The sequence below is a fragment of the Neopsephotus bourkii genome, unplaced genomic scaffold (assembly GCF_033783945.1).
Source record: "Neopsephotus bourkii isolate Nb327-2 ecotype Australia unplaced genomic scaffold, CSIRO-AGI_Nbou_v1 NB_620, whole genome shotgun sequence".
Classification (NCBI taxonomy): Eukaryota; Metazoa; Chordata; class Aves; order Psittaciformes; family Psittacidae; genus Neopsephotus; species Neopsephotus bourkii.
In genome coordinates, this window is record NW_026901120.1 from 1,078,103 (window position 1) to 1,097,899 (window position 19,797).

The 19,797-nt window shown below is 41.8% G+C and overlaps 2 protein-coding genes across 3 annotated transcripts; one reads left to right on the top strand and one right to left on the bottom strand.

Moving 5' to 3' along the window:
• Positions 1-493: 493 nt before the first annotated feature.
• On the top strand, positions 494-12,775 carry LOC133211585 (F-box/LRR-repeat protein 21-like). Of its 2 annotated transcripts, none has more exons than XM_061352065.1 (7): positions 494-535; positions 3,592-3,687; positions 4,975-5,113; positions 7,082-7,531; positions 8,636-8,758; positions 9,409-9,580; positions 10,860-12,775. In XM_061352065.1, the coding sequence occupies exons 4-7, from the start codon at positions 7,160-7,162 to the stop codon at positions 11,501-11,503; spliced, it is 1,311 nt and encodes a 436-aa protein (XP_061208049.1). In that variant the 5' UTR covers positions 494-535; positions 3,592-3,687; positions 4,975-5,113; positions 7,082-7,159; the 3' UTR covers positions 11,504-12,775. The 2 variants fall into 2 exon arrangements, with proteins under 2 accessions (XP_061208049.1, XP_061208050.1); XM_061352066.1 differs by lacking the exon at positions 494-535 and adding an exon at positions 756-790.
• A 2,315-nt stretch (positions 12,776-15,090) lies between these two features.
• Positions 15,091-19,302, bottom strand: LOC133211574 (myeloid protein 1-like). The gene is made up of 7 exons (XM_061352036.1): positions 19,166-19,302; positions 18,556-18,688; positions 17,681-17,832; positions 16,979-17,149; positions 16,126-16,240; positions 15,747-15,898; positions 15,091-15,328 (listed from the first exon to the last, which is right to left on the bottom strand). The coding sequence occupies exons 1-7, from the start codon at positions 19,209-19,211 to the stop codon at positions 15,138-15,140; spliced, it is 960 nt and encodes a 319-aa protein (XP_061208020.1). The 5' UTR covers positions 19,212-19,302; the 3' UTR covers positions 15,091-15,137.
• Positions 19,303-19,797: the final 495 nt, after the last annotated feature.

The window sequence follows — 19,797 nt, forward strand, 5'->3', positions numbered from 1 at the left end:
CACCCTTTAGGACAAAAGGATGGATCTTCTTTGCTGTTGTGCCACAAACGTGTTTCCATAGGGAACAGCTGTACTTGAGGCAAACTAAAGAGGCTCACGGAGCAGTTTCCAAGGGCCGGCTCAAGGAAGATCCGGGGCTACCGGTACTCCCCATAAGGAAATGATACAACAGCCGAGAGAAAGAATGACCGGGAGGCCCGGCCTGCCCATGAGGAGGAACCGGCCCAGCCGCTCATGCCGGAAGGGAAAGGAGAGAGCAAGCGACCACAGCCAAGACCCCTCCATGCCGGGTGGGGCATTAGGACCCGGTCCGGAGCCGCCCTCCCCATTTTAGCCGCGGGCCGCCTCCCGCCCGGCCGTGAAATGGCGCCCGCAGCCCTGAATGGCGCCTGCGCGTTGAGGGGGTGTGTGCGGGGCGGCCGCTGCGGCTCCTCCCCGCGGCGGGCGGGCTCGCTCGGGGCAGAGCGCGGAGCCTGTGCCCTGCTCGGCGGCTGCCTCGGCCCTGCCTCTGCGAGGGAGCCGCGCCGGGGCGGCGGTGAGCGGCGGGGCGGCCCCGGGTGGGTGGGTGGAGGCCGCGGTGTCCCCGCTTGGCGGCCCGGGGAAGGGGGGAGGCAGCGGCGGTGTGGAGCTGGACGGCAGTGCCCGCCGCGGGGGGAGACCTTCGTTCTCCGTGAGCTCAGCAGGGCTCCTGTTGCGTTCGTAAACCTTCGGCCTGAGCGGAGGTCGCCGCCCTCAGGGCCATGGCCGCCCTCCGGCCCCTGCAAGAGCTGCGGGGGACACCGCGGGGAAGGTAATGCCTTGGCCGGGGCTGCGTTCGCTCGGAGCCCGCTTGTGTTGAAGTGTCAGGTGGAACAGACCCCAAACCGCCGACCTGCGACCTCCTGGTGTGCTTTAACACCGGGGTTGCATCCTCTTCGGGCACCCGGTTAGGGCGAGTGGTGCGCTGGGGATGCCCGGGAGCCGTCGTTTGTAAGAAAAGGGGGTTTTCCAATGCAAAGAGGTTAAACGGCATGTTAAAGATGGGTAGAACCGCTTCTAGAAAGCCCGTAGAAAGAATGCGTTTGTTTCTGCCTTGCAGTGTTTGGGTCAAGAGAGCTCTTGAAGCTGTGGAGCTTCAGATGTGCCATTAAAATAAGGGGAGTTTTGGGTGGTGTTTATAGTCTAAAAGTGAATTCAGATGGAGGTGGCTTCTGAATATAGTGCATCAGTAGAACAGCTACATTTTGTCACTTGAATAACACTGAAAGCGGCAATGCGTTCATCCTGCTTCAGTGGCAATTACCGGAGGCATTAAGGTGTTCAGCTGAGTGCTGGTATTTTTAGGGCTCACATTAAAAACGTGATCAATCCCTTGAGAGAGAGACTCAGTTTCGAGGAGAAAAATGAAGGCTTAAACCCCTGTTCAGAAGCAGAAATGCCCTAAATGAAGAAAACCGCTTATCTTGGAGCTTCATGTTCTGAAACCGGAGCTTCCGATGCGTTTTCGCTCTGTGTTTTGAAACCTAACGCGGCGATTGAGGCTGCATCAGCAGTTCCAGCGCTCCCGTTCTGGAGTAGGGGATGCGCTGCGCCTGTTCTCCACAGGGGCTCCGGATTCCTTAACGTGGTGACCTTGGTGCTATCACTGAACTGCGGGTTCTTAAAAGACACTATGATTAACGGGACAGGTATTTCAGCTCTTAAAGGCAGATCCATCAACGTTAATTTCCACGTGTTGGAAAGTTAAGGCTTAATTATCACGATGCCTGCTTTATCCCGGTGGATTTCTGAGCGTAGTTATTTGAAAGGGGTTTTACTTAGCAGGAGCTTGATTTCTTTTGGATTTTTTTCCCCTTTTTCTCTCCTAGAAACCTGATTGTTGCGGTGTTTCATTAATTCCTGCTGGGTCCTGGTGCTGAGAACTGAAAGTGGAATCCACAAATCAGAGGCAGCAGTTATTTCCTTGTGGCTTGAATCCATGATATGTTGGGTTTTCATAATAAACCCCCTTTTCTGCAACAGCCATGGGAAGTAGTGAACAGCTGCTGGCTTAACTGAGCTCCTGCTGACCACTTCTCTCAATCCCCTGCTGAGACCTCCTGTCGTGGGAGAGATTTTAGCATCTGAATTTTGGCAGAAGTTGATGCTTCTTTTACCAGGATAAAGCTGCAGGAACAGTTATTAAATTTGATTTCTTTCCTGATCCCTGGTGGGTTTTGTGGGTTTGAGTAGGATAACGTGCAGCTGTGCAAAAATACCTGATCATGGGATGCTAAGGTCAAGGAGTTTATAGAGAAAACAGCTGTATGGGGCAGTGCGCCAGTATTTGACACTATGCTCTGCACAGACAGATGTGATAAACCTCACCAGTTATCCAAGTGTTTCACTTCAATGACTGTGGTGTTGCTGTTTATCTTTGGTGTAATAATTTAGGTAACTCTACCTTATAACAATTCACTGTTATTTACATTACAAGTTTGTATCTGATTGCATCTCTGATAGCTAGCTATTCTTTCATTATAAACATTTCTGCTTCTGTGAGCTTAGTTCAAGCTGCTTTGTGTGGTTCTTCTGACACTGAACACTTAATGGAAGCATCATTAGGCTGTGCACCCAATTATTTTATTATTTAACAACTTTGAATAACTTTTAATGTAGTGTCTAAATTTATTACATTCCTTACTATAAAAGGATATTAATGTCCTTTTCCTAAAGTTCTGAGGTGTTATTTTGCTGTTAACACTTATTTTGCTGACAGCCACAGTGAGAAGTGTTGGGAAGAATACTGAAATCCTCGCGTTAGACCAGATGAAAGGGTATACTCTTTATTTTTTAGCCCAGTGACAGGCATGTAAAGCTTATCATGACAAAGACTTCAGTTATTTGGTGTGGTTCTTGGAAGCAAAGCTTTCAATGTTTCCTTATGATGGAAGATACTGAGGTGCAAACAACTTAGCTGTCATGTAGTGTTAAAAGAAAGTAGTGTGGAGGGATATAGGGGACTTTGAGTGTAAGCCCCCTTGATGTGGTAGTTGGTGATACACTTGCTGCTTTGCACAGGCTTTCATCTGCATTCTGGGAGCCCATCAACAGGGACGAGGCTGCAGTCTGGGTGGTTTATTGTCCATTGGGTGCAGCTCCTGCCTTGCTCCTTGCCAGGTGACTGCATTCCCAGGGCTGTACTGGGTGGTGGCTGCTGCCTGTTGGGTGGTAGGAAGCTGTGCCATGTGGCCTCTGTGTCTCCATCGTCTGTTGTGTAGTTCTCTAGGCCAGTGTTATTGGCCAAACTTCACTACTAGTGGTAATGATAATGGAAATGTTGAGTAAGTTACTGTTTACATTGTAGTGTTGGCCAGTACTGTGTAAATGCAGCTGCAACACTTGTTTCCCATCAATTTTATACTTCATCCGACCTCACATTTCTATCAGTGGCACAGCATTTGGCATGTGGGAGAAGGTACCTGTGTTAAGATGCCCTCAAGCTCCTTTACTAAAACAAGAACATGTATAAACTTTTTGCAGTGTATTTTCCTCACTTTTGCATGGGATGTAATACAAGGGTTATTCTTTTTCAAGACTAACCAAGATTTTTGTGGCATTTTATCTGAACAGGAGGGGAAAGCAGACAGATGCTTGTGAATGCCTCATGGCTGCAGCTGCCTCAGTTAATTCATTTATTGCCTGTTGTAACTTGGAAGCATTGTTTAGGTAAGAAAGCTGCTTCAAAAGACATCATGTGGTTTAAAACTTACACTTAATGCAATCCTGTGTTGAATTTTTATATTGCATCTCAATGTTTTATGCTCTTAATTACAATGTTATTTATGTGTTCTGTTTACATGTGGCATTATAAACCTGCCTTGGTGTTAGACACTGACAGCAAACAGATTTTATGTGCTGTGCAGTTAGCAAAGGGACAGTCTGCTCGCTTCACAGGAGAATGTGATACAGGGCCATCCCATCACTTGCAGACTTTTCAGATGCCATCTGCAGTTACTAATGCATATCAAGTTTCCAAGTATAGACAAGCATGACTATGCAGCTTTTCAGTTTTCTGATGCATGAGCTGAGCAACAGCATTACTTGCACGGGTTTCAGTGTTAGAGTTTGACTTTGCTAAGGAGATGGGGACTGCTTCTCTTGTATTCATAGCTAACACATGTACTGCACCTGTGCTAAACTTTACAGCTTTAAAGCTCATGTTAACTGGGTAGTATTTCAGAACATGAGGATATGACCTGGAAGAACGTAAAGCCTCTTGTCTGTCACCTTTTAAAGGAAAAGTTCAGTGTTAGAAGGTTTCTAAAGATGTTATTACTGGTTGAACACGATACTTTGTAAACATGTTCAGTTTCTAAATCTCCTTTTCATTCAAAATCTGTCAATGATTAAGTCAGATTTGTGTTGCCATTCCTATAGCTTTCCATTAAACCATCTACAAATAATATAAAGTGGGTAACTGAGTTTGGAGGTTTGGGGTATGCTTTCTATAGCAGACTAAGATACTTTCATACTAAGATACAGGGTAGGTTTTTTCATGTTAGTATGGGGATGATGTTCATGCATCACTGATACCCTTTTTTCCAGTGTTTAATTAGTTTGCTTACTGTCAGGATTATCACAATGCAGTAAGCATGTTTTTGGAGTAAAAGTGAGTAGTTAACATTTCTTATCCAGGTTTGTAATTTCTTTAGCTAATATTCAAGAATCCAGGGGTGTATGTGTGTTGCATAAGAGTACTGATGTGGCTAAAACTTTAAATAATAGAAAACCTAGATTTGTGCCAACAGTTACGCCTTCCCACTAGTTAAATGATAGTTTTCAGATCACATTTGGTAAAATGAATTTGCTTGTCACATTCCATTATTCTACTTTTGTGTCTGCAGTACAGTGCCATGTGTGCTCTTCATCTCGGACTTTGTTCCGTAGCTGATTTCAGTCCCTCCTCTGGGTCTCCCAGGCATTACAGTGTTTCTTTGGTTGGTGGCTTCACAGGTCAGTTCATCTGGGACCAGTCCCTGCCTTCTGGTTAAGGAATCCATGCACACGTTCAGGATGACTCAAGAGTGGGATGTATGTTTGGATACCAGGAGAGTGCTGGTAACTTGACAGGAACTTCCGGATTTTTTTGGAGGTATGTATATGTGTAAACCTATCATTGAATACTGCCTGGATTATATGACATGAATGTACGATTTATTTAACTTCAGTTGTGTTTTGAAATATATACTGTTTGTAGTTAGAGTATTCACGTGTTCACAGGAAATATTAGGGCTTCGTGTTTGGTGAAAACTTTCATTTATAACCACTGGGACCTTTTTCTGTTTTGCATCTCACTGTAGTGTATCATAATTTTACTTACTTACAGTACTGGAATATAGAAACCTAAAAAAGCCAGGAGGTATTTGACTCAGAGAGTGCTGAGCCTCTGCTAAATTTGGCAAGGCTATGAGCAACTGCAAGAGAGAGTTATGTAATGGTTAATTGCTACATCCACACATAATGCATTGGAGTTCCCATTCATTATGTGGCTTAAAGCAGTCAGAAGTCATAAAATGTGGTCATGTGGATGACAATTCGATAACATGATCTAGTAGCAAAATGTTTGTTCATGCTGAGCTTGCATCTTCATTACATTAAGTAACAGTAATGTATTGTTTAGAAATACTGCTGTGTTTTGGAGCGTATTGTTCTTCATTCTCCTTGACTTGCTGACTTTGTTAACACAAGGCATGTGTGTCTATTCAAGGAAGAAAAACTCCTGTTATGACATATAATTTAAAGAGTGTTTCTAGCTTCTCCTCCTCCATATATTACCTACCTCTACCAGAAATGGAACTTTAAGGAGGCTGAGCGAAGATTTCTAGTGACTGTTAGACATATGAACAGCTCTTGATTAGTTGGCTAATTCTTGAAGAAGGCAAATGCTTTCTTTTCATCAAAGTGGAGTTACACTTATGTGTCAAGACACCTTATCAGCCACAGATCAGGTTTCATAAGCTGGGGAAAGTGCCAGATAAATTTTTGATAGGATATTCTATATTTTGATAGCTGTTTCTGGATTTTGGTTTAGGTTCTTTTTGATCCCATAATGAAGTTACTATGTGAAATGTTTGCTCCAGAAGAAGCATGCTGTGTGAGTGAGTGCTGCCATGGAAGATTGTTCAGTAAAAACAGATAATGTGTGGTCTTTGTTCTTGAAGACTACATGGTTGCTTTGAAAAGCTCAGTTTCAGAGTGGCTGGGAAGAGATAAAGCCCTGTTGTACTTTGAGAAAGGCCTCATCCAAGGGTAAAATGAAGTGGTATTTGAAACGGTTAAGACAGTTGTTGAGAATTGACTGAATAATAGAATTCAGTCTGGAATGGACTGAGTAGATAGCACTGTTTCAGCATGGGAATGAGGGGCTTTTCCTTATGCTGCTGTTTATCTGAACTCTGGCTTATATGGCAGATACTCCTCAATGGAATCATGCAGTTTGCTGTATCCCAGGGTCACTGTCCTTTCCTCCCGCTGAAAAACAGCATGTGAGCCTTACTTTGCCCTGGTTTCGTAAGTGGCCTCTGAAGTTTTCTGTTGTTAGCTGTACAAACATTTTTCCTCTGCCGGGAATGATAGGAAAAGAACCCAAGAAAAAAAAAAATCAGAACTTTTCAGTCTGACTCTTCTGAACGTGTCTGATCCAAGATCATTGGTGTTTAAAAAGGAAGTTTATGAATTGGGCTCTGTAGATGATAAAATTCTTCTAAGAACTGAGTAGTTTCCATAGTATGCTGAATTTAAACATAAACAGTTTGCTACTGCTAAACTTAATTACTGTTAAATACCTTATTTTCCCCCAAAAAAGTGTTTTATATACTATGAAGTAATAACACATGAAGCTACACTTGTTAAATTAACAAACCCAAGTTCTCCAAGATTCAAGTCAAGTTGTACAACATAAAAGGTATTGAGGAAGCAGGTCCTTGCTAACGCCTGTGCACTGGATATTGACATAACTCACACCATTTTTCCTAGTAACATGCTGTATTTAAGTTTTACTGACTTGTTATCTCTGACTGTGTTTCCATGGTCTTGTCTCTCCCTCCCTATCTTTTTCTAGAGACCTATTGCACGTGAGACCTTTCAGAAAACTGCAGTTTGAATACATTGGGTCGTTCCAGTACCCGAAGCTTTCACGATGAAGAGAGCTAGGCAGAGAGGTGTGGTTGACAGTGGAGCTCCTCAAACATCACAGAAAAGCAAAAAGCAGAAAACTTGCTCCTATGGCTCAGTGTTTGGTGAATGTGACTTGCACTCCTCAATGAACTGGGGAAACCTTCCACACCACATTATTCTGCGTGTTTTCCAGTTTCTGCCTTTAGTCGATCGAGCAAGGGCATCTTCTGTTTGTCGAAGGTGGAATGAAGTCTTTCACATCCCAGATCTCTGGAGGAGATTTGAATTTGAACTTAGCCAGCCAGCTACTTCTTACTTAAAGTCTACACACCCTGATCTCATTCAGCAGATTATCAAGAGGCATGCTGATCATCTGCAGTACGTCAGCTTCAAGGTAAGTCTTGGATGAACAGAGGCTTGTCTTGTCATGTGGCTGAGTGTAATATATGCAGCTTCTCTGTGTCAGTTGGCTCGAGTGTTGTACCTGGGAAGTCTTATGTTTAAAAAGGCAGCTACTGCAACATTTCTATGGATGCACATGGTTTCCTTCCATTTCCTACACTTTACAAAGTGAAGGAAGAGCTAACGTCAAATGATACAGTGCTGAAGATTGAATGATGTGTTTTCAGCATATACAGAATATGTAGTTTCTGTGAGTCAGTGTTAGTGGCAGTCTCAGTACTCAGCAGATTATGATGCAGATAAATATTTCTTACACATAGAAGCTTTCAAGGAAATAATTTTGTCTTCTGTTTATAATCTGTTTTCAAAATAAGGCTTTACAGTGAAGAATGTCATAATTTTAGAACCATGCTTTCAAAAAGTATGAGTAAGGGAGAAAGATGCTGTGCCTGTATATTCAGGTGTTTGGTGCCTAAGGACATAAGTAGCAGTAAACTTGATTTAAATAAAAGCTAGGTTGTAGTCTCAGGATTGCATAAATGCAGATTTTTTTTTCATTGAATACTTGATACAGTTTGCTCTGTTCATCTGAGATCAGAGTTGGAATTACAGGTGCTTTGTTCACTTCTTTGCAGTCACCTCTCCTTACAGGATACCATAGTTCTAAGCTGTGAAGAAAATGCAGAAGAAAGGGTTGATATTAATGCTAAGATGGAAGTCAGAAGATCCTTTTTCTCAGCATTGGTAGTTTCATCTGTAAGAGTCTAGAACTGGTATTTGTAAAAGAGACATACATGCAACTATCATAACATCAATACTAATTACAGTTGTTTAGTAGGAAGACATGAGGTTATTTGAAGAGAAGGCTTAAATCTCAGCTTCTGTTCATACTAATACTCAGCAATCACAGTCAGGAGAAGTTTCTAATAGTGACCTTCCTGAACCTGAAATTAATGTTGTGCTTGGTCCCTGTTGTAAATCCAGTCTGGTGCAGTACAGCTGAGTAGGTGTGGAATATGCAGGCTTGGCTATCCATGATGCTGTTCTTAAAATATTAATAAAGAATGTTTTCATTACTTTCAAATCGTTTTTATAGGTTGATAGTAGTACTGAGTCAGCAGAAGCAGCCTGCAACATCCTTTCTCAGTTGGTAAACTGTTCTATCAAGACCCTGGGTTTGATTTCTACAGCAAAACCAAGCTTCATGAATGTCTCTAAGGTAATGTTCCACCAACTGTAACCAGAGTGACTTAATTCACTTTTAACCACTTGAGCTTTGTATTGTTTTGTACTTCAATTTCTGGCATCCATGAGTATTAGGAAAATAATCATTGCTTCTATTTATTTAAATCAGTAACACTGATGCTTTGTGGTAGAGATGAGGAATGATTTAGAAGCCTGGGGTTCTCATTTCTGGGTTAAAAGATAAAATGACCCCATGCTGTAATGTGGTGTTAAAATATTGGGAGATTTTCCTTTCTTTGCCTCCACAGATCACAGCAGAGTTACTTTCTGGAAAATAAAATAAATACCACTTCCTTTATTTCTGCAGGTAAATTCTAAATAGTTCAGGCTTATCACTGAATACTTGTTCCTGTTTTATTGCAGTGAAAAGATAAATCAGAGTGGATGAGTTAACTACTGAGTGTAAAGTTGATTCTTGTCACATGTAGTAGCATATTTTTAGCGAACAGTACCTGTCTTCATGTTCAAATAATGCTTTCTTTGTTACACAACCAGGGGATACCTAAGAAGTGATTATTTTTTGTACTTTCTGTGAGTGCAAAACCTGAGTTTTAGATGTTGAAATTTTGCCCATCTTTTCATTAAGATTTCTTTTTTCTCCCCTCCTTCAATTTCTCCCAACAGGCTCATTTTGCTTCAGCACTGACAGTGGTTTTTGTAAACTCCAAGTCATTATCCTCAATCAAGATAGATGACACACCACTTGATGATCCTTCCTTGAAGGTTCTTGTTGCTAACAATAGTGATACTCTTAAACTGCTAAAGATGAGCAGTTGTCCTCATGTATCACCTGCTGGTGAGTAGTGAATGTGTAAAGTGTAGTAGTGAAATACATAAAATGATGGTCAATACTTAGTTTGAAACAAGGTATTCATAAAACCTCTGATGTTCTTGTGAGTCACTTAGCAGAGACCTTTTATTGACCTTGGCTTTAGATAGTTGGAAGGGGAAGAATAATGAGTTGGAGTAATGAAGGTGGAGGTGTTCCTCACTTGACTGCATCTTCTGGGATTTTAGTTTACATTCTTCTCAGCTGCTTCACTGCATCTGATGACAGGCTTTGAGAAGGAAAAGCCTCCAAAATTAGTGCAAGCCTTTAACACATATTGCAAGCACTTAATGTTCATTGCCAGGTCTGTTAAGGGTAATGAAATACATGCTGAGTAACGTGGGCAACTTTGTGAACTTAACCAACTGGCGTTCTCTGGGAACACACATGCAAAATCCCAGAGCCATGAATCAGCTACTGGTTGGTGGGATAAAGGAGATGAAACAACAACAGTTTCATGAGGTACTGAGAGTTTAAGGTACTGAAAAAAAGTGTTAATACTTCAAAGTTACGTTAAAAATACACGGAGTGTGTACGGAAAACAGAGCAGTGGAAGACTGCGAGTGTTTCTGTGTCTGTAGTGCCCTCGTGTGTCCAGATCTGGTAGTTATGAACTTGCTCGTTTTAACGTTGGTTGGTGAAGAGCTCACTCCTTTTGAAATACAGCTTTGACAGAAAGTGCAGAAGGCCTTTAGGTCCCTTCTCACTTATGTTTCTCCTGAAACCTTGCTGCTGGGGAGAGGGAATCCTGGTTTTGTCTCTTTCCTGTACTTTCCAGAGTCCATAGAAGGTGATTTAATCTGTCTACTTTATATTCCAGCAGATTGAGCAGTTATGTGGTTTATGTCTCAGTTCAGGGAAGGGTCTGATTTTTAGCACATCTCTTCAGCTAGTTTGCTGGTGGTCATTTAATTAGAATCCTTAGATGAATGCTGAAGGAAGGAGTAGTAGGGAAGGGAAGTGGCAACTTCAGCTGAACCTTACCTAATTTCAATTGCTTCTTCTAAGTTGAAGAAATTTTGCACAGGGAAGGCAAAGCAGATCCAAGATGAATACAACTAGATAGACTTGCAGCTTTAACTGATGTTTACGGCCAGAACCCTCTAAAGGATGTGGATATTTGGAACTTTATGGTATTTCATGGGTTTTGGATATAGGCATGAATACTCAAGCCAATAGAATTAGGACGTGCTTGAGTTTTACATTCACTTTTCATTTTGCAGACTAATTATTTCTTGTTCCTCAGGAATTCTCTGTGTTGCTGACCAGTGTCATGGACTTAAGGAGCTGGCTTTGAACTACTACATATTAAGTGACGAACTGCTGCTGGCTCTGTCAAGTGAGAAACATGTTGACCTTGAACACCTTCGCATAGATGTCGTGAGTGAAAATCCCGGCCAAGTTGAATTTCATACTATTAAAAAGCAAAGCTGGGATGCTCTTGTTAAACACTCCCCCAAAGTCAACATTGTGATGTATTTCTTCTTATATGAAGAGGAATGTGATGCTTTCTTCCGAGAGGAAACCCCTGTTACACACCTTTACTTTGGTCGTGCAGTAAGCAAAGCGATGTTAGGGCGCATTGGCATGAATTGCCCAAGGCTAATTGAGTTGGTTGTGTGTGCTAATGGACTCCAGCCTTTGGATGATGAACTTATCCGGATTGCTGAGCGCTGTAAGAACTTGACAGCAATGGGACTTGGTGAATGTGAAGTGACTTGCAGAGGTTTTATTGAATTTGTGAAGATGTGTGGGGGCAGGCTTACCCAGCTCTCTATAATGGAGGAGGTACTGATTCCAGATAGCGATTATAGCTTAGATCGACTCCATTTGGAAGTCTCCAAACACCTGGGAAGACTCTGGTTTCCTGACATGATGCCAACATGGTGAATTCTTTACATTTGTGGACAAAAGGGTAGAATCAGGGTGTTGCTTTCTATGCAAGTAAAGAATTTAAAAATGAAACATGAAAACTTATTTCCAGGTTTGAGCTTTTCTACCTTGAGAACCTCTAGTAGTGTCACAGCAAAACGTTCTGGAGTGTTAACGGTATGTTGAAATGGAATCAGTGTACTTCACACTTCTGAGAGTGTCTGTGGTTTACAGGTGCTTCAAACCTCGGTGAATTGGGCTTCTCTGAGCTTCATTTTAAGTGTTCCATCCACGTTAAAGGTTGGGGCAAGTTTCATGTTCATGTTTAATCTTTCTGATGTAGTCAGAAGAGGACTAGAGAAATGTTTTTCCTTTAGTAAACCTACGTTTATGGCAAGCTGGATACAGGTTGGAATTCAGTAATGTGATGTTTTATGCAGCTTTTTTCTGACCATGTTTATAAATATAAAAGCTTTGTACATTAAAATACACTAGCCCAGATTACTCAAATATAATCTGGTTTCAACTCGTGCTAGTGTGTTGAAATGTTGTGGTAAATAAGCTTATGCTTACAAAGAACCTTTCCACTTTTAAATTGCACTTTAATTTTGTCAAGACTTCTTTGTAGAGACTGCATTGTTCACTGTTTTGTTTTACTGTCTTATGCATTGAATGAGTGGGAAAGAGCCCTTGTTAAAATGAATGAATCTAGAAGTTTGGGTTTAGATTGGTTGTTGGGTGAATGACAAAGCACTTTGGAAACTGCCAGAGTATAAGAAACAGCCTCTGGATTTGGGAGAGCTCAAATCTTTGGTTAGAGAGACTGTATGCTTTCATTGTTAAAAGATAAGAAGGATCTCATAAATGTGGCTAGTTAGGAAGAAGAATCAAATGGAATGCAGTCATCTTTGATCACTTTCTGTCTGGGATTAAGGATTTAGAGCATTTTAAAAGTAAACTACTTGCCCATTAGAGGCTGTGGCCTGTAGGAATCTTGCCTGTAGCTCATAGAGCTGTGCTGTAAGCCCTCATTTCTAGAGTAAGGGTTGCTGGAGGTGACCCAGGAGTTTTTAATTCAGGACTGTTCAATATTTGTTAATTGTTTTTGGAGAAAGAATCGATTTCTCTGTTTTCTTTAAAGGGGGAAGGAATGGTGAATTGGTGTGAATTAAGAGTGTATTTTTGTGTTGACATTTTGCACGCTGTAAACTGAAATGCATTATGTATAATTTTTGCTGTAATTATTTTCATGCTGTAGCTGTTCTGTCTTCCTAAGGAGAAGTCTACATTGGGATGGGGCAGAGAATCAGAAGAGTAAAAATGGGAAAACTCGAGATAAAGGCAGTTTAACAGATAAAGCAAAAGCCTTGCACACAAGCAAAGCAAAAAGCCATCTCCAGTGCAACAGCGCTCCAGCATGTGTCACACTGACTTGGGAAGATAAATGCCATCACTCCCAATGTTCCCCCTCCTTCCTTCTTCCTCAGCTTTATATGCTGAGCATGATGTCCTATGATATGGGATATGCCTGGGGTCAGCTGTTCAGCTGTGTCCTGTTCCCAGCCTCCTTGCTGGGGGGTGGGGTGAGGAGCAGAAGAGGCTTTTACTCTGTGTAAGTGCTGCTCAGTGACACAAACATCCCTGGGCTATTAGATAAATGGTTTCCAGCACAAGTCCAAACCATTGTCCCATACAAGCTCCTGTGAAGGCAATAAACTCCATCCCAGACAAACACAGCACATTCACATCAGACTAAATGTTGGTTTCTTCCAAGGTTTACACTGCAAAAGCAATGTCTGAAGGGTTAAGCCACCAGTGTCCTGGACAGATTTGCTCCCCGTTGCAAGCTGAAGGCTTTCAGATGACATGTAATGCCTGTCTGAGTCAGTAATGTGTTACTGCTGCTTGTTCAGTGGAGAAGTGTCTGACTCTGGTTATTGGTGCCTGTTAACCCAACTCTTCCTTCCATAATCAAAAGGATTGAAAGACTTGAAATGCTTCTAAACAGTATTTGGTTTAAGATGTGTGATTTGCTTTAAATGTAAACATAATAAAGTGATCTAATACATGCACTGACATTAGATTCTTATCCATCTGTTGCACCACATCCTCCTGTTAGGCAGGGTTCTATCCTTTTAGGAACCATCTGCTGAAACCTGGGGAGAGGCAGTAGAAATGTTCAGCTTTAGGTTATAGTGAATTATGTCGTTGTGATTTCATGTTCATGCCTCAAACTTAAGGGCTTTTGATATGCTGAAGCTAAAATGTAATATGGATAAATCTTGGAGGTGGCTGGTGTGTCCTAGAGTCCTTCATGTCTCCCTAGCCAGCATAGGGCATTAGTGAAGTATCGAACATGAGTGGCTATTTACAGGAGGAAACTTAAAATGCTTCTTTAAATGTTGTTTCCTCTGTCCCTCTTACTGAAGCAGCTTTCCCGTGAAGCCATCAATGTTAGCTTGCTCCAGCTCCAAGCCTCTGGAAAAACGAGCCTGCCTTTATTGTGCTGTGACTTTTTGATGCAATGATTCTTCCTGTGGATTCACTCTGCGGGCTGATCTTAACAAGTAAGACCGATTGATGTTGGAGTTTGTAGCTAAATGCCAACAGAACTCATAAATGTGAAATGCTGATCCTTCCTGGGTAACATGGGAGCTAATTTTAGTTGAAAGATAACTTCTAGTATTAGGTTAACAATGATTTTATAGTTTTAGTGTGAGAGTTGTTTGGTGCCATTCTTGGTGCTGCAGTTACATACACAGTGCTTTGGGGAGGAGTGCCAGAACATTGCCCCTGTGTAAAGCAGCATTTGTTCTTTTTCTTCTTATGTAGATCTTCCTAAATGACTTGCATTTGACAAGAACCCGTAGATAGCTGCCTGCTGCCTGAACTTCCTCAAGTCCATGGAGCAGCCTGTACTTGAGAGCTCTGCCTTGTCCCAGTTAAGGCAAATTTTGTCCATTTTATTGTTTTTTCTTGGGTTTACTGCACTGCAAAGGCTTTCTAAAACCCCATCTCTAAAGCGTATAAGGAAACAATACAGTTTATTAGAGTAACCCCAGTTTAAATGAAGTACAGCATTTATACCTGCTAACGCTTAGGAGTTTTGTAGGGCCCGTGCAGTGAGAAACTGGGTGCAATGCATGTTTTCTGCCACATGAGGGGGTGAGCTACTTGTCCTGCTGATTGTTCAGCCTGGGAAAGCTTGCACTTAGTAATTAAGTTCCCACTTCTCTTGTAAATGCAAATTCTGACAAAAAACCTTTTTTCCTTGTGTGGAGTCCCTTTTGCCACTCAGTGAAGGCACCGGTTGTTCTGTTGTGACAGTTCCAAACGGCATCTTTCATACCTTCAGCGTTTCAGTTTCACTCTATTCCTCAATTCAGGTGTCCTCAAAATCTCAAGTCATCTTGTTTGCCAAGATTAGCAGTCTGTCAGTTAGCCTAAGATACAACGTTCACAACAACTGTAGGTACTTAAAATCCAGTACCTAACTGGTACCTGGAACATGTAATAATGTGATGCCCTTGCAATATTATATAAAGCTCAATGTATCAAATCTGTTTTAATATAAGCTTTTGTTGTGCATGAAAAGGAAAAACAACTTTTGGATGCTGAGATGAATTTATTTAGAATCTCCTACGTTTCCATTTCACTCTCTTCGCCCTTTCCCCCTTTCAAGATTGCTAGTAGGATCTGAGTGATCGCAGTTCTCAACGTGAATGTGAGATGTGATCCCAGGAAATACTCTTTGCATTGGCAACATTCTCCCAAGGATTTGTCCCTTAGAAATCCTACCATTGTATCTGATGGGGTGGATGCAGAGTAGTTTTACGCAGAATCCTGGTGAAAACAAGAGGGAAAACAGCAGATGACTGATGAAGCATTTGTTCTGTACTAACTCTATTTCAGAAATACATTTTCTGTTGTGTACTTTTCACTGGGATATCAATAGTGGAAATACCAAACTAGCAAAGATGCTGTGGTCATAAAAAATAGATATTGGTTGGAGTTGTTGGCTTGGTGAAAGAGGGAAGAGAAGGTGGGAATTCCTGCTTTAGTAAAGAGAAGAGCTCAAAGACATTCTTCAAAACTCAATGATTTGCATTGTAACATAGGAGCATAAAGTTCTGCATGTAAGTGGATAGAAGATGCAGTGTTTCAAAACGTGTACCTTGCTTAACTACTTGGCTAGCTGCAAGGTAATGCATCCTGCATGACCTCAAGTCAATGAAATATTAAATGAACAGTAGCTGTTTACCTGATCCTCTGATTTGGACCCCATCATCAATGGCATTTCCATTGTGGAAGAATTTGATGGGTCCAGAGAGCTGGCCAGAAAAGGGAGCGTAGACGTTTGCTCCATCAGAACAGATGACATCCACACCCGTGTGCTTTCCTTTGCCATTGTGTCTGAAAACAAACATGTAATTAGAGCAGCCTCTTGTCAGGCCTCATGTTATATGGGTGTAAAGCAGGCAGCACGCATGGGCAACCTGTTCTGGTGCTGCATTACCCCTGCAGTAAAAATGTTTCTTCCTGTCTAACCTAAGCCTTCAAAGCTTAAGCAACTTGAACAGAGCTCAACTCTGTTTCAGTGGAGGAGCAATAAACCCCCACATGTTCCAATTCTACAGTACCTTGGAGCTCCATAGTATCCACAGCCATATTTATCACAGCCTCGGATCTCGTTTGTAGGATTCCCGGAGCACAGTGTTGCCCAGTGTCTGTCTTGTTGTGGGAACGGCGGAACAACTTTGAAATACAGAAACACAGCACATCAAAGTTAACTTCTAGGTTCTAAGTGTTTCATTTGTAACTACTGTGCTTTACTTTTAGTTGGATAGAAACATTCTATACATTCCATGTGTGTAGTTGGATGTTTGCTCCACAAAATGTTATCATCCTTTAGGAAACAGAATGTACACCTAAGACTGGATTGTAATGTTTCAAACTGAGGGCTATGTCGTATGAGGAACGTGCCTTAAAGATAAAAATACAGAATGGTTATCACAGTTCCTACAGTGTAATTGGAAGGATGGGAAAAGACTCAGTATTGTGTCTTATTCTATGCCTAGGCTGATGGGACTGAGCTCCTCAAGTCCTCTTCTCCATTACTGCCAATGTAGTATTTGTATTTACAAAGGGTGGTCCCAAAGTCTGCTATAGATGTCATACTGAGATCATCTCAGTAGTTTAAAGTGTACAACCAGAAGAGATGTCTGGCTTGGTTTATTGCTGAGACCTGATGCTGCTGTGTCATGGGGTAGGCAAGAAACACAAGTTAAGCTCATATATTCTCTTACCTATAACACTGCCTGCACTCCTGTTATGCTGTATGTATAATGCATATTCTTTTTGTTTTGGGTGTTGCTGTCAGGGAGAGGGATTATTGCTGTTTAATATTGCTTTCCTTATTTGAAATTAATAACTTCATTTTCATTCATTATACTACTTATTCTGGGGTGTTTTTTTGTTTGCTGGTCTTTTTACCAGGAGTAAGTAGATGAGTAGGATCGGAGTGGTCGCAGTTCTCAACATGGATGTGGGAGATAATGCCAGGAAATACTTTCTGCATTGGCAGCATTCTCCCAAGTTGTTGCCCTCTCTGGATTTGGCCGTTGTACCGGATGGGGTGAATACAGACGAGCTTTACACAGTAACCTGGAAGAGACGGGAGAGGAAGCGAGGTCAGGAAACATCAGCTGCCTCTGATCTTCGGGTGAGCAAGAAACCTTCCGTGCCAGGCTCTTACTGGAGACTGTAGGGATGAAGCAGAAATGTGGTCAAGGTACCAACAATCCCCACATCAAAATTACTGAATTTGCCGAGGAAGTGAGGAAAAGAGCGAGTTGGGACAGAAAACATCCTCTCAGCAAAACTGAGGGCTATTCCTGGTACTTTATTTTTACTCTTTCCTTTTTTTGATCTTGGGTTGTTGTTTTCCTGCTACCTGTTTTTCAGCTCCTTTCGTCCCTCCTTTCCAAGAAAAGCATAGGAAGAGGGCTACATCCTGCTGGTGCTGACTTGTGATATCTTAGAGCAGCAGTGTAGTTGTGCTTCAATGGAGCAACTAGAGAGGGTGTAAGATCAATCAACACTTTGCTTGAATTGAAGAGGCACAGAAAACTTACTCAAGCAGATAAAATGATTACTTGTTCCTGCCTCACGGGGTATCTGCTGTTAATTACTTGCCTGATCCTCTGATTTGGACTCCATCATCGATGGCATTTCCATTATGGAAGAATCGAATGGGTCCAGAGAGCTGCCCGCTGAAAGGAGCGTATACTGTCGCTCCATCATGGCAGATGACATCCACACCAGCATGCTTTCCTTTACCACTGTGCCTGAAAACACAAATATGGAATTAGAGGAGTCTGTCAGGCTTAACATCATGTGTAGATGTGTCAGTTAACACAGTATGGTATCTGAGGCTTGTCTAAGACATCTTTTGCATCTGCTGTGAAATTGAAAAGAATCATTTGCTTTGATCCATCTTTATTGTAAAATGTTTGTATTACTCTGGCCTTCATTAAAGGGGGGGTGAAATTTCATATTCTAAGGGTACTTTTAATTTTCCCATGTTTGTGGTGTATTTCAAGCTGTTACGGAAAAGTAGCCCTGTTCTGTGCCAAAATACATGGGTATTGGTATAAAATAGAATCTTATGTTTTACATTTTTTCGCTTAGAGATTTGGAAGTTGCATGGATGAGGATGAACACTTCTTACAGTGCCTGGAGAGAGGAAGTGACAGGAAAATGCAGGGAAGGCAGGAGCCATTCTATGCATAAAAGCATTTTTCAGGGAAATACAGCCTACTTAAAGACAATGATGCTGGCAGACCTTTGGCTTGTGTAAATTAATCTACTTGATATCCTTTAAGCTGTTGCTGAATGTTAGTTAAGTATCTGGTCTATAACCAACAAGAATAAATGATTCAGATCCTTGAAATGCTTCCTATTTTTTCTACTCTGGCTGCTAATTCTGTACTGGTCTTGCTTCTTCCCCCATGCATCAGTTGGTAGCAGTGGTATTACTGCACTGTAATACCAAACCAGGCTGTGATTACCTGTCAGCACCGAAGTTGCCACAGCCATATCTATCGCAGCCCCGGATCTTGTTGGTGGGGTTCCCGCTGCAGATGGGAGCCCAGTGTCTGTGTTGTTGTTGGGGCGGGTGTGCATCCAACTGCTTGGCAAAAACTGCATGTGCAAAAGAGGAAAATAGGGGAAATTTAACTTTGTACAGCACAAAATAAAGTGTTAAGGTCCAAAACAGGCTGTTTAAAGTGGAAGACGTGAGCTCATCGGAGTTTGTAATTTCAGAACATAGGGAAGAGAACATTGTATAACCTGCTCTATAGATCTGGTTGTTTTTCTTAAGATCTTATTGTAAGGTACACTAAAAGCAAAGCTGTGGATAAATGTTTTGAATGTTAGTTTGTGAAATAAGTTATATTCACTTTCTTCATGAAACCTCTCAACACATCAATATAAGGCTCTAAACGCACACCTAATTCAGTGTTTTATACTAGTCATAACTGAGCACATTACCATAATTCTTCATAAAACTACATTGAAAACCCCTTAAATTATTTATGTTTGAGCAAATGTCATTAATTCATTAGTGTCTACCTAAAACCAGTCAAGACCACCTGCAGCTTAGAGATCTCAACTCACCAGTGGACACCAGGCTGACCAGGGCGACCAGGCTGAGAGCTGGCATTGTGTGGCTGGTTCACCAGTGTTCTTTGATCGGGTCAAAGACATTGAGCACTTGCTGCCTGGGGTATTTATGTGTTTTTTGAAAGCCCAAGCCTGTTGTCTTGGCCAATCAGTCTTAGGTAAAGTATTACAGCTCTGGGCAGATGCTGTTGCCACATTAGGCACTGAGAAAGTCTACAGACAGTTGTTAGAACTGGTTGGGAAAGATGGATAAAATAACTGGTGTCTTAGCACACAGTAACAGCTGGAAACTAACAGACCCACATTTCAGGAAGCTCTGGGTGAAACATTTCTTAACACCTTCTCTTTCCCCTCCTAAAGCAAGGACTCATTAGGCCAAAAATGGTAGGAACCAAGAGTATGGTCCAGAGGATTGAGTTGGAGGGAAAAGATGGGCAAAACTCCATAGTGGTGGTAACCCCTTGATCCTTCTCTGCTCATTCCAGTACTTCCTCCCCAGGGGTATGTGCCATTAGAGCTTCTAACAGTGACAGAGAGCACATGAAGGTGTAATGTTTCCTGTAGCATAAGTATTCATTGAGGCTAAGAAATACAGACACTTCTGCATGGAAATGTCTTTTTTTCAT

Bases quoted from the DNA above. Each gene is read 5' to 3' on its own strand.
- LOC133211585 (XM_061352065.1), top strand. From the start codon at position 7,160: ATGAAGAGAGCTAGGCAGAGAGGTGTGGTTGACAGTGGAGCTCCTCAA. The intron at 7,532-8,635 runs GTAAGTCTTGGA...TCGTTTTTATAG, and splicing joins TGCAGTACGTCAGCTTCAAG to GTTGATAGTAGTACTGAGTC. The intron at 8,759-9,408 runs GTAATGTTCCAC...TTCTCCCAACAG, and splicing joins GCTTCATGAATGTCTCTAAG to GCTCATTTTGCTTCAGCACT.
- LOC133211574 (XM_061352036.1), bottom strand. From the start codon at position 19,211: ATGCCAGCTCTCAGCCTGGTCGCCCTGGTCAGCCTGGTGTCCACTG. The intron at 17,833-18,555 runs GTAATCACAGCC...TTGTGTTTTCAG, and splicing joins GGCAACTTCGGTGCTGACAG to GCACAGTGGTAAAGGAAAGC. The intron at 17,150-17,680 runs GCAAGTAATTAA...CGTCTCTTCCAG, and splicing joins AGTCCAAATCAGAGGATCAG to GTTACTGTGTAAAGCTCGTC.